At 67.4% G+C, this 17515-nt stretch overlaps 3 protein-coding genes across 3 annotated transcripts; 2 read left to right on the top strand and 1 right to left on the bottom strand.

The window, feature by feature from the left end:
- Positions 1-73: 73 nt before the first annotated feature.
- TARS2 (threonyl-tRNA synthetase 2, mitochondrial) lies at positions 74-9279 on the top strand (the record flags this gene model as incomplete). The annotated part of the gene is made up of 18 exons (XM_080361196.1): positions 74-133; positions 295-509; positions 1369-1492; positions 1564-1685; positions 1764-1881; positions 2216-2280; positions 2357-2435; positions 2509-2655; positions 2737-2835; positions 3403-3578; positions 4172-4334; positions 4423-4560; positions 5390-5467; positions 5584-5684; positions 6374-6475; positions 7072-7144; positions 7456-7570; positions 8495-9279. 18 exons carry the CDS (start codon positions 74-76, stop codon positions 8641-8643), a joined length of 2124 nt encoding a protein of 707 aa, XP_080217322.1. The 3' UTR covers positions 8644-9279.
- A 2-nt stretch (positions 9280-9281) lies between these two features.
- Positions 9282-14222, top strand: ECM1 (extracellular matrix protein 1). The gene is given in 9 exon segments (XM_080361197.1): positions 9282-10008; positions 10599-10673; positions 11193-11371; positions 11373-11495; positions 12143-12321; positions 12323-12512; positions 13095-13312; positions 13845-13932; positions 14026-14222. Coding segments are annotated over 9 exon segments (1260 nt in total). The 5' UTR covers positions 9282-9965; the 3' UTR covers positions 14191-14222.
- Positions 14223-16283: 2061 nt separating this feature from the next.
- Positions 16284-17039, bottom strand: NOP10 (NOP10 ribonucleoprotein). Its single transcript, XM_080361161.1, has 2 exons — positions 16586-17039; positions 16284-16484 (listed from the first exon to the last, which is right to left on the bottom strand). The coding sequence occupies exons 1-2, from the start codon at positions 16637-16639 to the stop codon at positions 16344-16346; spliced, it is 195 nt and encodes a 64-aa protein (XP_080217287.1). The 5' UTR covers positions 16640-17039; the 3' UTR covers positions 16284-16343.
- Positions 17040-17515: the final 476 nt, after the last annotated feature.

Genomic DNA, 17515 nt, shown 5'->3' with positions numbered 1-17515 from the left:
ATTTCGCGCGTTGGTCACGCCCCCTCAGGGCAGCCCGGCTTCCGGCCGGCGCCGGAAGGGGCGGAGTCCCGCCATGCCGTCCATCCGCGCCGGGGGGCGGCTGCTCTTCGCGGGAGCTTCGCGCCGGCACCGGGTGCGCTCGGACCCCCCGCCCCCCCCCCGGGCCCCCCGAGAGTCCCGCCCCTCCCGCCCCGCGGGGTCCCCGCCGTCCTGCCCTCGTGGTGACACCGCGGGAGGGGCGGGCGCGTGCTGACCCCGCGCTGACCCCGCGCTGCCCCCGCCCCCCGTTGCCAGGTAACGGCGCCGGAGCCCGAGCGCGTGCGGCTGTTCCAGCAGCTGCGGGCGGCGCAGGAGCAGCGGGAGCGGGAGCGGGAGCGGGATGGGCAGCGGGACGGGCAGCGGGAGCGGCCCCCCCCGGGCGCCCCCATCCGCATCGCCCTGCCCGGGGGGACGCGCCTGCCCGGCCGCGCCTGGCACACCACGCCCTTCCAGGTGGCCACCGAGCTGGGGTACGTGCGGGCCGGGGCCCCGCGGTGTCCGCAGCGTCCCCACGGCGTCCCCGCTGTTTCCATGAGGTCCCCATGGTGTCCCCACAGAGTCCCCAGGACCCCCCCGGTGTCCCCACGGGGTCCCCGCTGTTTCCATGAGGTCCCCATGGTGTCCCCACAGTCCCCACAGAGTCCCCAGGATCTCCCCGGTGTCCCCACGGGGTCCCCGCGGTTTCCATGAGGTCCCCATGGCGTCCCCACAGAGTCCCCAGGACCCCCCCGGTGTCCCCACGGGGTCCCCACTGTTTCCATGAGGTCCCCATGGTGTCCCCACAGTCCCCACAGAGTCCCCAGGATCCCCCCGGTGTCCCCATGGGGTCCCCACGCTGTCTTTGTGACCCGCACATGGTCCCCAGTGTCCCCACAGTGCCCCCCCCGTCTCCAGCAGGTCCCCTCGGGGTCCCCAGTGTCACCTCACAGGGTCCACAGGGGGTCTGCACAAGATCCCCAGGGTCTCCATGGCGGCCCCGGGATCCCCGCGATGTCCCCACCCTGTCCCTATGGTCCCAAGGGGGTCTGCACAAGGTCCCCAGGGTCCCCATGATGTCCCCACTGGGACCTCACAGCGTCCACGCAGAGTCCCCAGCGTCCCCTTGGTGTCCACACAGGCTCCCTCGTGTCCCCAGGGTCCCCCCAAACATCCCCCCAGGGTCCCCCCAAACATCCCCCCAGTGTCCCCAGGGTCCTCCCACACATCCCCCCAGGGTCCTCCCAAACATCCCCACAGTGTCCCCAGGGTCCCCCCAAATGCCCCCACATGTCCCCAGGTCCCCCCCAGACACCCCCGCAGTGTCCCCGGGGTGTCCCCGTGTCCCCGCAGGGCCGGGCTGGCGGAGGCGGCGCTGGTGGCGCGGGTGAACGGGACCCTGCAGGACCTGGACCGTCCCCTGGAAGGCGACACTGACCTGGAGCTGCTCGACTTCTCCTCCCCCGAGGGCCGCACGGTGAGTCTGGGGGTGACACAGCGCCCGGGGCGACCCCCGCGTCCCCGGTGTCCCCAACGTGCCCTCCGCAGGCGTTCTGGCTCTCGGGCGCCTGCGTCCTGGGCGCGGCGGCGCAGCAGCTCTTCGGGGCCACATTCTGCGGCGCGCGGGCCACCGAGGACGGCTTCTTCTGCGACGTGGACATGGGGGACAGGTACGGGGGAGCGGGCCGCTGGCTGTCCCCGGCGCGGCCGCTGTCCCCAGCGTGTCCCCAGCACGTCCCCTCACGCAGGACGGTGCAGGGGGGGGACCTGCCGGCGCTGGAGGAGGCGTGTGTGACGTTTGCCCGCGGCGGCCACCGCTTCGAGCGGCTGGAGGCCACGCGCACGCAGCTGGCGCAGCTGTTCCAGGTGGGGCCCCTTGTCCCCTCCCGTCCCAATCCGATCTGGGGACACCTGCAGCTGGCACAGCTGTTCCAGGTGTGGCCCCTTGTCCCCTCCTGTCCCAGCCCCTTTGGGGACCTGGGGACACTCCTGGGTGGGGTTGTGGGGCAGGGGAAGAACAGGGGGACCGGTGTCACCCCCGCTCAGTGGCACCCATATCATTGTCACCCCCCTCTCAGTGTCACCCAAGCCACTGTCACACCCGTCAGTGTCACCTGTGCCCTTTTCACTGCCCTGTCCCCCATCACAGTGTCACCCCCCTCACCGTCCCCTGTGCCACTGTCACCTCGTGTCCCCCCAGCACAGCAACTTCCAGCTGCAGCAGCTCGAGGACGAGGTGACGTCCCCAACGGCCACTGTGTACAGGTGGGTGAGGGTCCCACACCGGGGGGTCCCCGGGGGGGCCCTGAGGTGTCCCCACGTTGTCCCCGTGTCCCCGCAGGTGCGGTCCCATCCTGCACCTGTGTCCCGGTCCCCTCCTGCGTCACACGGGGCTGATCCGCGCGCTCCGCGTCCTCACGGTGGGTGACGCTTTGCGAGGGTGGGGGGGTGATGGTCCCGGGACCCCTCCCTGAGCCTCCCGCGTCCCCCCAGAGCTCGGCGGCGCTGTGGGACAGGGGTGTCACCCGCTGCCACCTGCAGCGCGTCACCGCCGTCGCCTTCCCGCGCGCCGAGGACGCGGCGCGGTGGCAGCGGGCGCGGGACGAGGCGGCCGCGCGCGACCATCGGCGCATCGGCAAGGTGAGCGCTGACACAGACCCGCCCGAACGGGCCCAAAACGGGGCCGAGGGGTCACCGGTGCCCCCGTGTCCCCGTCCCCAGGAGCAGGAGCTGTTCTTCTTCCACCCCCTGAGCCCCGGCAGCTGCTTCTTCCTGCCCCGCGGCGCCCACGTCTACAACGCGCTGCTGGAGTTCATCCGGGTACGCACGGGGACACCGGGACACCGCGGGTGGCGCTGGCACCTCGGGGACAGCACTGGCACCTTGGGGGTGACACTGTGACCTTGGGGATGACACTGTGACCTTGGGGGTGACACTGTGACCTTGGGGGTGACACTGGCACTTCTCATGTCACTCCTTGGCCTTCCACATCCCTCCTTGTCCCCGCATCCCTGTGCCTCATGTCCCCCCATCCTCCTGTGTCCCCACGTCCCTTGTGTCTCCCCCTGTGTCCCCCCACATCCTTCCTTGTCCCCTCATGTCCCTTTGCATCCTCCAATGTCCCCCCATCCCTGTGTCTCCTTGTGTCCCATCGTCCCTCTGTGTCAGTCCCGGGGGTTCGGGAGGTGCTGTCCCCCACGCTGTTGTCACTGTCCCATTGTCCCCGCAGTCCGAGTGCCGCTCGCGGGGGTTCCGGGAGGTGCTGTCCCCACGCTGTTGTCACTGTCACTGTCCCCATTGTCCCCGCAGTCCGAGTGCCGATCGCGGGGGTTCCGGGAGGTGCTGTCCCCCACGCTGTTGTCACTGTCACTGTCCCTGTCCCCGCAGTCCGAGTGCCGCTCGCGGGGGTTCCGGGAGGTGCTGTCCCCCACGCTGTTCCGCCGCGCGCTGTGGCAGCGCTCGGGGCACTGGCAGCACTACGGCCCCAACATCTTCCCCGTCACCAGCCCCGAGGGGGACGACGAGCAGCTGTCCCTGAAACCCATGAACTGCCCCGCGCACTGGTGAGCACAGGGGGCACGGGGGGCACTGGGGGCACTGGTGAGCACGGGGGGCACTGGGGGACACTGGGGGCACTGGGGAGCACTGGGGGCACTGGGGGACACTGGGGGGAACTGGGGGCACTGGGAGGGACTGGGGGGCACTGGGGAGCACTGGGGGCACTGGGGGACACTGGGGGGAACTGGGGGCACTGGGAGGGACCGGGGGGCACTGGGAGGTGGGTCCCCTGGTCCCTGTCCCTTAAACCCATTAACTGCCCTGTGCACTGGGGGGCACTGGGAGGGACTGGGACAGACTAGGGGGCACTGGGAGGGACAGAGAAGTAGGATAGACGGGGGGGGCATTGGAACAGACTGGGGGGCACTGGGAATGGGGTCCCCACGTCCCTGTCACTCAAACCCATGACCTGCGCCCCCCACCCCAGCCACAAATTTCCCTCCTCTGGCCCCATTTCTAGTCCCTCTGGGGCCCGATCCTGCCCCATCCCGATCCCCAATTCCCCCCCTGGGGCCCGATCCTGCCCCATCCCCATGTGTTGGCCGAGCCGGGGGCTGGTGCCCTCGCCGGGGGGGGTGACCCGCCGCTGTCCCCCCAGCCTGATGTTCGCGCACCGGCCGCGGTCGTGGCGGGAGCTGCCGCTGCGCCTGGCGGATTTCGGGGTGCTGCACCGCAACGAGCCCCCCGGCACCCTGAGCGGGCTCACGCGCCTGCGCCGCTTCACGCAGGACGACGGGCACATCTTCTGCACCCCCGAGCAGGTCCGTGCGCCCCGTGTCCCCCGTGTCACTGACCCCCCGTGTCCCCAACACCCTGTGTCACTGACCCCCGTGTCCCCCGTGTCCCCAGCTGGAGGGGGAGGTGGCCGCCTGCCTGGACTTTGTGGGGACGGTTTACGGCGTTTTGGGGTTCTCGTACCAGCTGGTTCTGGCCACGCGGCCGCCCGGCTTCCTCGGGGACACGGACACCTGGGACCGCGCCGAGCAGGTGACACGGGACCCCAGACCCGGGGTGGGGACAAGGACGGGGCCACCCGGCTTCCTCGGGGACACAGAGACATGGGGACGGGGTGGGGATGGGGACCCCAAAAGCTGGGATGGGGATGGGGATGGGGATGGGGACAGGATGGGGATGGGGACAGGGACAGCTGCAGTGGGTGCTGTCCCCAGTGTTGTGTCCCCTGCGGTGTCCCCACGTGTCACCTCCAGCATGTCCTGTGTCCCACCTTTGTCCCCATGTCCCATGTCCCATACATTGTGTCCCACCTTTGTCCCCATGTCCCACCTTTGTCCCCATGTCCCAACATTGTCCCCATGTCCCATACATGATGTCCCAGCTTTGTCCCCATGTCTGTGTCCCACCTTTGTCCCCACGTCCCACTTTTGTCCCCATGTCCCACCTTTGTCCCCATGTCCCAATTTTGTCCCCATGTCCCAACATTGTCCCCATGTCCTGTGTCCCAGTCTTGTCCCAGCCTCCCACCTTGTCCCCATGTCCCACATTGTCTCCATGTCCCACATTGTCCCCATGTCCCATACATGGTGTCCCACCTTTGTCCTCATGTCTGTGTCCCACCTTTGTCCCCATGTCCTGTGTCCCATCTTTGTCCCCACGTCCGATCTTTGTCCCCATGTCCCAACTTTGTCCCCATGTCCCAACTTTGTCCCCATGTCCCAACTTTGTCCCCACGTCCCACCTTTCTCCCCATGTCCCACCTTTGTCCCCATGTCCCCACCTCCCACCTTTGTCCCCACGTCCCAATTTTATCCCCGCCCCCCCCATTGTCCCCTCCATGTCCCCCCTTTTGTGTCCCCAGCAACTCGAGCGCAGCCTCCGAAACTTCGGCCAACCCTGGGACCTCAGCCCTGGAGACGGCGCCTTTTATGGCCCTAAGGTGACAATTTTGGGGGGGCGGGGGGGGCCCCCGAAGGTCCCGTTTTGCCAAAGGCAAAACGGGACCTTCGGGGACCCCCCCGCCCATTAAAATGGGGTGAAAATGGTCATTTTTAGATCGATATTCGCATCCGGGACGCGCTGGGGCGGCAGCATCAGTGCGGGACCATCCAGCTGGATTTCCAGATGCCGGAGAGATTCGGGTTGGAATACATGAGGTAATGGGGGGGGGGCGAGATTTGGGGGTGAAAGGGGTGGAAATGGGGGTGAATGGGGAGATTTGGGGGTGAATGGGGTGGAAATGGGGCTGGGGGGGAAAGATTTGGGGGTGAATTGGGCAGGAAATGGGGGAGAAATGGGGCTGGGGGGGGAGAATTTGGGGGTGAATGGGGCAGATTTGGGACCTGGGGGGTGAGATTTGGGGGTGAAAGGGGTAGAAATGGGGCTAGGGGGCCAAGATTTGGGGGTGAATGGGGTGGAAATGGGGCTGAAGGGGGAGAATTTGGGGGTAAATGGGGCAGATTTGGGGTGAATGGGGTAGATTTGGGGGTAAAGGGGGTGGAAATGGGGCTGGGGGGGGTAGAATTTGGGGGTGAATGGTGCAGATTTGGGACCTGGGGGGCAAGATTTGGAGGTGAAAGGGGCAGATTTGGGGCTAAAAGGGGCAGGATTTGGGGCTAAAGGAGGTGGAAATGGGGCTGGGGGGGCAGGATTTGGGGGGGAAACGGTTGTGACTTGGGGGTGGGGGTGGAAGTTTGGGGCTGATGGGGTTTGGGGGGGTCTGGGGGACTGTGTGACCCCCCCTGTCCCCAGCACTTTGGGGGTTCAGAGGGGAGTCTGGGGGGCTCTGGGGGTCCAGGGGGGTCTGGGGGTCTGTGTGACCCCCCCGCCCCCCCCGTGTCCCCAGCGCGTCGGGGGGGCCGCTGCGGCCGGTGCTGATCCACCGCGCGGTGCTGGGCTCGCTGGAGCGGCTGCTGGCGGTGCTGGCCGAGAGCTGCGGGGGGCGCTGGTGAGCACGGGGACCCCAATGCACCCCAGAATACACCCCAAATACACCCCAAAATACACCCTGAGTACACCCCAAATACACCCTGAATACACCCCAGATACACCCTGAATACACCCCAAAATACACCCCAAATACACCCTAAATACACCCTGAATACACCCCAAAATACACCCCAAATACACCCCAAAATACACCCTGAATACAGCCCAAAATACACCCCAAATACACCCCGAATACACCCCAAAATACACCCTGAATACACCCTGAATGCACCCTGAATACACCCCAAAATACACCCCGAATACACCCCAAGATACACCCCAAATACACTTCAAAATAGACACCCCGAAACACAGACACCCCAATATACAGAGACCCCAAACCACAGACTCCGCTGGGACCCCCACAGCCCTGGGACCCCCCAAAGCTCTCGGTGGGGCTGGGAAGGGGGACCCCCCTCCTGGGGACACCCCCATTCTTGGGGCACCTTCACCGTGGGGTCACTGCCGATGTCACCCCCCTTGTCACCCCAACCCGGCGTCACCCCGGCCAGTGTCAGCCGCGCAGTGTCCCCATGTCCCCTCCGCTGTCCCCAGGCCGCTGTGGCTGTCCCCGCTGCAGGTCATGGTGATCCCGCAGTCCCCCGACGTGGAGCCCTATGCCCGCGAGGTGAGCGTCCCTGGCCCCCCATGGCCCCCCATGGCCCCCTACATCCCTCCTTGTTCCCGTGTTCCCCCGTCCCCCATCCCTGAGTCCCCCGTGTCCCCCTGTGTCCCGGACCCCCCCGTCCCCATGTCCCCTCGTCCCCATGTCCCCCGGTGTTCCCATGTCCTCCGGTGTCCCCCGGTGCCTCCATGTACCCCAGTGTCCCCATGTCCCTCAGTGTCCCCTCGTCCCCCTGTCCCCACGTCCCCCTGTCCCCCGGTGTCCCCATGTCCCCCAGTGTCCTCATGTCCCCGTGTCCCCCGGTGCCCCCACAGGTGCAGGCGGTGCTGCAGGGGGGGGGTCTCCAGGCCGACCTGGACGGGGACGCGGGGGCCACGCTGGGCAGGAAGATCCGGCGGGCGCAGCTGGCGCAGTACAACTTCCAGATGGGTGAGGGACCCTGGGACCCCCCGGGACCCACAGACCCCCCCGGGACCCCCAGAACCCGCCTGGGACCCCCCAGGATCCCCCGTGCTCCCGTGGGACCCCCCTGGCTGCCCCCCCACCCAGACCCTCTTGGGACCCCCATGACAGCCCCTTGGGACCCCCCCCCAACCTCCCATCTTGGGACCCCCTGCATTGGTTCCCCCACCCTTGGGACCCCCCCCAACTCTTTTGGGACCCCCGGGACACCCCTTGGACCCCCGCCTTGTCCCCTTGATCCCCCCAGGACCCTCTTGGGACCCCCTACTTGGACCCCTGGGACACCCCTTAGACCCCCCCAGGACCCTCTTGGGACCCCCCCCTTCAATCTTGTGACCCCCTGGGACACCCCCAGGACCCTCTCGGGGACCCTCCGGCTGTGTGTGTGCCGGGGGGTGATGCGGTGTGGGGGGGTGACGCGGGGCCAGGGTGACACGGTGCGGGGGGTGGTGTCGCAGTGCGGGGCTGTCGCGGTGTGGGGGTGATGCGGTGGGGGGGGGTGTCGCGGTGCGGGGGGGGGTGTCACGGTGCAGGGGTGTCGTGGTGTGGGGGTGTTGCGGTGTGGGGGGGGTGTCGCGGTGCGGGGGGGGGGTGACACGGGGCCGGGGTGTCGCGGTGTGGGGGTGTCGCGGTGCGGGGGTGACACGGGGCAGGGGTGTCGCGGTGCGGGGGGGGGGTGTCGCGGTGCGGGAGTGTCGCGGTGCGGGGGTGACGCGGTGTGGGGCTGTCGCGGTGCGGGGGTGTCGCGGTGTGGGGGTGACGCGGTGCGGGGCTGTCGCGGTGCGGGGGTGTCCCGGTGCAGGGGTGTCGCGGTGCGGGGGTGTCGCGGTGTGGGGGTGACGCGGTGCGGGGGGGGTGACATGGGCTGACGCGGTGCCGCCCCCCCCGCAGTGGTGGGTCCCCGCGAGCGCTCCCGCGGCACCGTCAGCGTCCGCACCCGCGACAACCGGCCCCGCGGGGAGCGGGAGCTGCGCCCGGCGCTGCGGCGGCTGCAGGAGCTGCGCGACGCGCGCGTCCCCAACGCCGAGGAGCTCTTCTGACCCCCCTGCCCCCCCGTGTCCCCCCCCCGTGTCCCCCTCGTGTTCCCCCCGCCGTGTCCCCCATGAGCACAGGGCAGCTCAGTGCATCCCCCCCCCCCGCTGCTCCCATTGCCCTCCCGGGGTGGGGGGGGGACAGGGCGCTTGGGGGGGGAGGAGGGGGGTGTCCCCAAGACACTTGGGGTGCCCCCCACACCCCCAAAAAAATTTGGGGTGCACCCCCCCCCACACCCGGACGCCTGGGTCCCCACCCTGGATGCCTGGGTCCTTCCTCCACTCCCCCCAGGCACCTAGGGGTCACCCCCCCCCCCCCCCAAATACTTGATGTCCCCCCCAGACACTTGGGGTGTCCCCCTCCAGAAATCTGGGGGGTCCACCCCCACCCCAGACACCTGGCTCCCCGCCCTGGACGCCTGGGTTCCTTTTCCCCCTCCACACCCGGGTCCCTCCCCACACACCTGGGGTGTCGTTCCCCCCCCCCAGATGTTTGGGGACCCTCCTGAAAATTTGAGGTGTCCCCTCCCAAAATTTGGGGTGCCCCCCCGCCCCGGACACCTGGGTCCCCTTTTCCCTTCCACCCCCGGACATCTGAGCCCCTCCCCAGACACCTGTGCCCCCCCACCCCGATACCCCCCCTTCAGACACTCGGGGTGTGTGTGTGTTCCCCCCCCCGGACACCTGGGTCCCCATGTGTGTCATGTCCCCCCCCCCAACCCGGATTCCTGGATCCTGGGATTTCCCCGCCGGACGCCTGGGTCCCCGCGGGGGGGTGGGGGTTGCGCAAACCTTGGTCACGTCGCTGTTGGGCAATCGGGGGGACACGGGGGGGCCGGGGCTGTGCCCCCCACCTGTGCTCAGCCCCGTGACCCCAGTGACAGCGGGTGACCAAGGCGGTGACACTGGGGGTCCCATGGGGGGACAGGGGCTGTGCCCCCCGCCCCGAGACCCCTGCGTGGGCGCCCCCCCCCCCCAGTGCTGACTCAGCGGGTGCGGCAGCCCCAAAACGGGGCAGAAACCGCAGAATTCCGGCCACTTTCCCCGCCGTGACGCGGGGGGGACACGGGGGGGACACCGGGGGGGACACGCGGGGTTGTGTCCCGACCCCCCGCAGTGTCCCGATCCCCCGTGTCCCAACCCCCCAGCCTGGCCAAGGCCATCGGGGTCGTGCCCATGACCCCGTCTGGGAACACGGGGCCCCCCCCCGTCCCCCCCATCCCGCCCCGTGTCCCCCCCTGCTTCCCCCCCCCGCGACGTCAGAGGTGACTCAGCCCCACCCGGCCCTTCAAAAGCGGCGCAGGCGGCGCAGCCCCACAGCGCCCGCCGCCATGGCCGCCCGCGGCCTCCTCCTCATCCTCCTCGGCGCCGCCGGTGAGTGCCCCGCACGCCTGGGTCCTGCCCCGCACGCCTGGGTCCTGCCCCGAACACCTGGGTCCCCTGCCCGAACACCTGGGTCCCCTGCCCGGACACCTGGGTCCCCTCCCGGGACACCTCTGCCCCTCCCCAAACACCTGGGTCCCCTCCCCGGACGCCTGGGTCCCTCTCCAGGTCCCCGTCTGAACACCTGGGGCCCCTCTGGGGACACCTGTGTCCCTCTCCCGAACGCCTGGGTCCCTCTCCAGGTGCCCTTCCCCGGACTCCTGGGTCCCTGGTGACACTTTTAGGCTGCCTCCCTGGACACCTCGGTCCACACCCTAACGCCTGGGTCCCCTCCCCGGATGCCTGGGTCCCTGCCTACGCATCGAGTCCCCTGTGTGGACTCCCGAGTCCCCTCCCGTCTCACCCGGGTCCCTCTCCATGTCCCCTCCCCAGCCACCTGCATCTCTGGTGACACTTTTGGGTCCCTCCTGGACTCCTTGGTCCTTCTCCGTGTCCCTTGCCTGGACGCCTGGGTCCCCTCCCCATCACGGGGCTCCCACGTGGGGGTGTCCCCGCTGACCCCTGTGTCTGTGTCCCCCCAGTGACAGTGGTGGCCCCGGAGCATCCCCTGCAGGAGACGCTGGAGCTGGAGCTGGAGCAGCAGCATGTGGAGCAGCGTGAGGACGGGGGACACGGGGGGACACGGGGGGACAGGAGGACACTGAGGTTGGGGATGGGGGGGACATCATGGAGTGAGGAGATGGATGGGGGGACAAGGGGACAGCCAGGGTTGGGGACACAGATGGGGAGGGGACACAGGGTGGGGGTGACATGGGGACATGAATTGGGGGGGAGGCGGGCATGAGGACACTAAGGTTGGGGGGAACATCTTGGAATGGGGACACAGATGGGGGGACACAGGGTGGGGGGGTGACATGGGGACATGGAGGGGGGGACATGAATGGGGGGGGGGGGGGGGCGGAACATGAATGGAGAGTGTGACATGAATGGAGGGTGTGACGTGAATGGAGTGGGTGACATGAATGGAGGGGGTGACATGAATGATGGGGGTGACATAATGGAGGGGGGGACACGGGGCTGGGACAGTGGGGTTGGGACGGGGGACACTGAGACACGGGGCGGGGGGACAAAGGGGGTGTCCGCACGGTGACAAGTGGGGACACCCCCCCCCGCAGTGCTGCAGCAGGAGCAGGACCTGCCGCTGCCCCCGCACATCCTGGTGGCCGCGGGCGCCACGCGGCCCCCGCTGTCACTGCCCAGCGGGGGCAGCGCGCTGGCCGGGTTCCCCCCGGCCTGGCCCGAGGCGCCCGCGGTGACCCGGCACTGCCAGCGCCTGCCCACCGCGCCCCCGGCGCCCCCCGCTGCCCCCCAGCTCCTTCGCGCACCTGCGGCGCCAGGCGGCGGCTCTGGCCGCGCTGCACCCGCGCATCAGCGCCTGCTGCCAGCTGCGCCAACCGCTGCCCTGCGCGCGGCGCGCGGTGAGTGCCGGGGACGGGGACACGGGCGGGGAGGGACCCAGGCGTCCGGGAGGGACCCAGGTGTTCGGGGACTGGGGAGGGATTCGGGACAACAAGGGACCCAGGTGTCCGGGAGGGACCCAGGCATCCAGGCACTGGGGAGGGATTTGAGACAAGGAGGGACTCAGGCGTCCGGGAACTGGGAAGGGATTCGGGACAAGGAGGGACCCAGGCGTCCGGGAGGGACCCAGGTGTCTGGGCACTGGGGAGGGATTCGGGACAAGGAGGGACCCAGGCGTCCGGGAGGGACCCAGGTGTTCAGGGACTGGGGAGGGATTCGGGACAAGGAGGGACCCAGGAGCCGGGATGGACTTGGGTGACAAGGAGGGACCCAAGTGACAATGGGGGACCCAGTCTTTTGGGAAGGTGGCCCGGGAGGACACATGGGGGAACAGGAGGGACCCAGGTGTCCATGGAGGGGACTCAGGTGTTTAGGAGGGACCCCGGTGTCTGAGGAGGGGACGCAGGTAATGAGGAGGGACCCAGGAATTCGGGAGGGAGACCCTGGTGTCCAGACTGGGACCCCAGTATTTGGGGCGGGACCCAGGCGTCCGGGCGGGGGGTCAGCGGCCCGCGGGGGTGGTGACGGTCGCGTCCCCGTCCCGCAGTGGCTGGACGTGCTGGACGATTTCTGCACCGATGAGTTCGGGGTGAAGACGCGGCAGTTCCACTGCTGCCGGCAGGACGGGGCCGCCCGGCGCCGCTGCTTCGCGCGCGGCCCCGACGCCGTGGACGCCGTGGCCGCCGCGGCCGCCGACGCCACCCCGACCGCCGTCCTGGGCGACTGGGCCGCCCCCCGCGCCGCCCTTCCCGCCCGGGGAGCCCACGGCCGCCAACTGGGGGAACATCTGCGGGTTTTCGGGGCTGCGGCGCAGCCTCCCCGGCCCCTCCGGCCCCCGCGGGCGCATGAGCCTGCGCCTGGAGCGCGAGTTCGGCCGCTGCTGCCGCAACCAGAGCCTGGACTGCGCGCGCCGCGCAGTGAGTGACGCGGGGACACGGGGGGACACGGCGGGCAGGGAGGGACCCAGGCGTCCGGGGAGAAACGTGTTGTTTGGCTTGGGACCCATGTGTTTGGGAGGGACCCAGGCATCCGGGAGGGACCCAGGCGTCCAGAGAGGGAGGGACACAGGTGTTTGAGATGGACCCAAGTGACAAAGAGGGACCCAGGTGTCCGGGGAGGGGACGCATGTTTTTGGGAGGGACCCAGATGTCCTGAGAATGACCCCAGGTGATCAGGGAGGGATCCAGGTGACAAAGAGGGACCCAGGCATCCGGGGAGGAACACAGGCATCCGGGGTGGGACCCAGGTGTCCTGGGAATGACCCAGGTGCCCAGGAAGGGACCCAGGCATCCGGGGAGGGGACCATTGATTTTGGGAAGGAGTCAGGCATCCGGGGAGGGGACCCAGGCGTCCGGGGAGGGACCCAGGTGTCCTGGGAATGACTCAGGGGTGCACCCAGGGGGGAACCCAGGCGTCCGGGGGGGAACCCAGGTGTCTGGGCAGGGGGACCCAGGCGTCCGGGGGGACCCAGGCGCGCGGGCTGACCCTGCTCCCCGCAGTGGCAGAAGGGGCTGGAGCGGTTCTGCCGGGAGGAGGCTGCGGTGAAGACCGGGCAGCACCGGTGCTGCCAGCGCCTGGGGGGGTCCCGGGGCCGCTGCTTCGCCGCCGCCGCCCCCCACCCCAACTACGACCGGGAGCTGTACAACGTGAGCCTGGCCCAGCCCGGCCCCGCGCTGCTGCGCTCGCTCTGCGCCCCCACCCGCCTCCTCACCAAGAGGTGGGTGCCCCCCCCCAAAAAAACACAAACAAAAACACCCCCGAGGGACCCAGGCGTCCGGGAGGGCTCGGGCAGGCGAGGGCGCCCCCCAGCGGCTGTATGGGGGACTACAGGGGTGAGGGACCCAGGGGTGCGGGGGGGTGACCCCCCCCTCCCAAACCCTGAACAAGGCGGGGGAACCCTCGTCCCCCCCCCATGACCCCCCCATCTTAAAAAGGGACCCAGGCATCCGAGACTCCCCCATCCCCCAGGAACCCCCATCTCAGGGACCCAGGTGTCTGGGAGACCCCCCCCCCAGGAGGTGACAGCCCCCCCACTCCGTGTCTCTGCTGTCCCCACCTGTGTCCCCGGTATCCCCTATAGGGAGGTGACCCCCCTCCGTGTCCTGGTGGCCCCTATAGGGAGGTGACAGCCCCCCCACCATGTCCCTGGTGTCCCTATAGGGCGGTGACCCCCATGTCCCCGGTGTCCCCCCCTTGTCCCCGGTGTCCCCCCCTCGTCCCCTGTGACCCCACGTCCCGTGTCCCCGCAGGCGCCCGGTCCCGGAGCTCCTGGGGGCCGTGACGTCCGCGTGCTGCCCCGTGTCCCCCGAGCAGCAAAGCGCCTGCGCACAGGACCAGGTGAGTGACATCAGGGCGGGGGGTGGGGGGGGGATCCGGGGGTTTTGGGGGCCCCCTAGGCCCCCCTGACCCCGTCCCCTGTCCCATGTGCAGCTGTCCCAGGCCATCACGGTGCTCTGCGCCTCCCCTTGGCGCGACCCCCGCGGCTGCTGCTCCCGGGGGGGCCCCGCGCGCCGCCGCTGCTTCGACTCGTCCTACCTGGCACAGGTGACACTGGGGGCGGCCGTGCCCCCCCCACCCCCTGGACTCGACCCCTGAGCCCCCCCGGGGACACGGGGACAATAAAGGTGCTTTGGTGTCAACCCCAGCGTCTCGGTGTGTGTGGGGCTGTGCTCGGTTTCCCCGGCCTCAGTGTCCCCACAGCGGGAGTGTCCCCGTGGTTTGGGGGGGGGAGGCCCTTGTGCCTCAGTTTCCCCATTGTGGGGGGGATCCCCTAATTCTCAGTGTCCCCATAGTGTATGGGGGGGGTCCCCTGTGCCTTAGTGTCCCCATGGTGGGGGGGGGGGGGGGGGGGGGAGGCTGTGCCTCAGTTTCCCCATTTTGGGGGCGTCCCGCATCCTCAGTGTCCCCATAGTGTGTGGGGGGGGTGTCCCCTCAGTGTCCCCATTGTCTTTGGGCCCTTGTGCCTCAGTTTCCCCGTGGGGGGGGTGTCCCCTGGTTCTCAGGGTCCCCCCCGGGGCCCCCCGGGTGTGTCGGTGTTTGCGGTGCCGGGTGTGACCGCTGACACGTCCTGTTTGGACAGTGGGTGCGCCCAGGGGACCCAGGCGTCCGGGCGGGGCGGGGACACGCGGCCACACGTCACCCCTGGGGTGTCCCCATGGCCCTCATAACAACCCCCCCAGTAAAGGCACCGTGGGGTGGGTGGCGGCATTTTGGGGTGAATTCTGGGGCGTTTGGGACTTGGCCTGAGGAGGCGCCAGGACGGGCTGGAGCAGAAACGGGTTATTGGTGAACTGGGAGCAAACTGGGAGCAAAGTGGGAACACCAGGGTCATACTGGGAGCAAGCTGGGAGCACTGGGAGCAAACTGGGAGCAAGCTGGGAGCAAGCTGGGAGCAAACTGGGGCCATAAAAATCCCAATAAACACTTACAAACTCACAATAATCAACACTTCTGTAACTCTGGCGGCCCCTTCGGCTCGTTAAGAAACTAACGAGTTTTTTCACCAGACATCGTTTAATTTGGCCGATATTGGTGGTTTTGGGCATTTCTTCCCCATTGGGAGCAGCAGATGAACCAGAGCACAATGAAACAACCACACAAACTCACCCGGAGCCGCAGCCGTTCGTTTGCCTTCCTGCGATAAACCGGGCGGGCGAGTTAATGAGTTAATTAAGCTGAACACGTAATTACCACCTGGAGTTAATGATGATTTACAGGTTGGGCTTGTGGAAATAAACCCAGAGGAGGGAAAACCTGTGAAAATACAAACACCTGATAAGTGGAAATTGGACAAAGGCCGAGGAGTCACTGGTATCAAATTAATGACATTAATATAATAATAGTAACATACACAGTCACGTTAACACGTGTTGCTGCTGCACATCCTGCATTTAATAGCAATAGATATTCTATTTTATATTAATAACATGATAAAATAGAATAATATATCAATAACAGAATAATACAATAATTTTGGTATTCTGTGTTATTAATTATATTATTTAATTATAATGTAATAAGGTAATAAATATTAATACACATTAACAGGCTAAAACATATTACTACATAATAATATAGATTAATACATATTAATACATACTAATATACATTAATACATATTAATACATACTAATATACACTAATACATATTAATGCACATTAATACAAACGCGCTTTAATACATATTAATACTAATAAACATTAATATATATTGATGCTTATAAAAGACATGGACACACGCTACTACACATTAATACAAACCTGAGAGTTTGGGGCAAAAATCCGCCACTTTGGGAGGAAAATCAGCGATGGTGTGAGGGGGAAACTGACACTTTGGGGAGGAAAGTGGCACTTCGGGGCAAAACGCGGGGTGTCCCGGTTTTGGGCTGAAATCTAGAGGTTTTGGGTCGGGTGTTTCCCCTCTTTTCCCCTCATTTTAGGGTTAAATCCCGCGGTCCCGGGGCCGCGCAGCGGAAAGGGCGGGAACGGCCGTTGCCATCGTTACCTGGGGAGGGGGCGCCACGTGGCCACGCCCCGCATCGCGGTAAGGAGGCGCGGCTATGGGAAGGGGGCGTGGTTTTTGCGGTGAGGGGCGTGGCTTTGGCGGCGTGCGCAGCGCTGGCACGGAGCGGGGCGTGGCTCGGGGAAGGGGCGTGGCCAGGGGGGCCCTCACACAGCACGCGGAGCCGTTTCCGTTTCAGTCGGTTTTTATTCCACGCTCGGTTCCGGGGGGGGCGCGGGCTCGTCCCTCAGAGGAGCGGCCGCGGCTGCTGGGTGGGCAGGACGCCGAACCGCCGCTTCAGGGCCAGGCGGTGCCGGGAGTACTTGTCGTCGGGGGAGAAGCGGGCCGGGTGCGCCGAGCGGGTGGGCTGCCCCGCCGGGGACACCTTCTGCGGGGAGGGAAGGGAAGGGATTGGTGAGGCGGCGCCGAGCCCTCCCCGAGCCCTCCTGGAGCCCCCCCGGAGCCCCCCCAGCCCGGTTCCCCCGGTACCTTGAGGGTGTAGACGCGCTCCCCGCGCTCATCCGTGTAGCACTGCAGGAACATGGCGGCGCTGAGCACCACGGGAACGGCGCGGCCGCGCGGCACCACGGGAAGGGGCGGGGCAACGGGGAGGGGGCGGGAAGGGGAGGAGCTAAGGAGGGGGCGTGGTCAACGGAGACCCTGCCGGGGGGCGTGGCGGCGCTGAGGGCGCTGGAAATGTAGTCGGGGGAAAGGAGGGGACCCAGGCGTCCGGGGAGGACCCAGGCGTCCGGCCCCAGTCTCGAAGTGTTTGAGCGGCTCCTGGTGGGTTCCGGCCGCCGGGGTCCTCGGGCGGCGGCCCCGCCCCGTGAGCTCCGGACTTTGCCCCCGGCCGCCTGGGACCCTGTGCCGGGATGGACGCGCTGGGGCGAGCGGCGGGATGTGGGGGTCGGGGGGTCGGACTGGGCGACCGGGGGCTCATGCCTTTAAACCCCGCTGCCTAAGCCCCGCCTCTGCCTCATAACCCCGCCCCACCTCCTAACCCCGCCCCCTGCCTCTAAACCCCGCCCCTTATCTCCGAGCTACGCCCCTCTAGCCCCGCCCCCAATAGAGGGCCCGAAAGCCCCGGATGTGACTCGGGGAACCCGTCGCTGGGACAAAATGGCCGCCGGACGGGGTTGGGGGGAGATACGGGGCATTGTGGGACGGAGGGACCGCGGGATGCAGCGGCTGCTCCGCATAAGGAAAAATGGGAAAAAATAACTCAATTTACACAGAAAAATGTGAGAAAAATCCACCGATTTGCACAGAAAAGTGTGGGGAGCGCAGAAAAGTGGGGCAACGGGTACCAGAGTGTCACTGCGGCCCCTCCCGGCAGGACGCGGCCGCTCTGGCACCGAGTCCTCCGGCAGCTCCGCGGTTCGGAGCACGCAGTTGGGGTGGGCGCTGGAACCAGAGCGC

Source organism: Nesoenas mayeri (assembly GCF_963082525.1).
Source record: "Nesoenas mayeri genome assembly, chromosome: 30".
Classification (NCBI taxonomy): domain Eukaryota; kingdom Metazoa; phylum Chordata; class Aves; order Columbiformes; family Columbidae; genus Nesoenas; species Nesoenas mayeri.
Note: the sequence above shows the minus strand (reverse complement) of the source record. Positions and strands in the feature narration are given on the sequence as shown.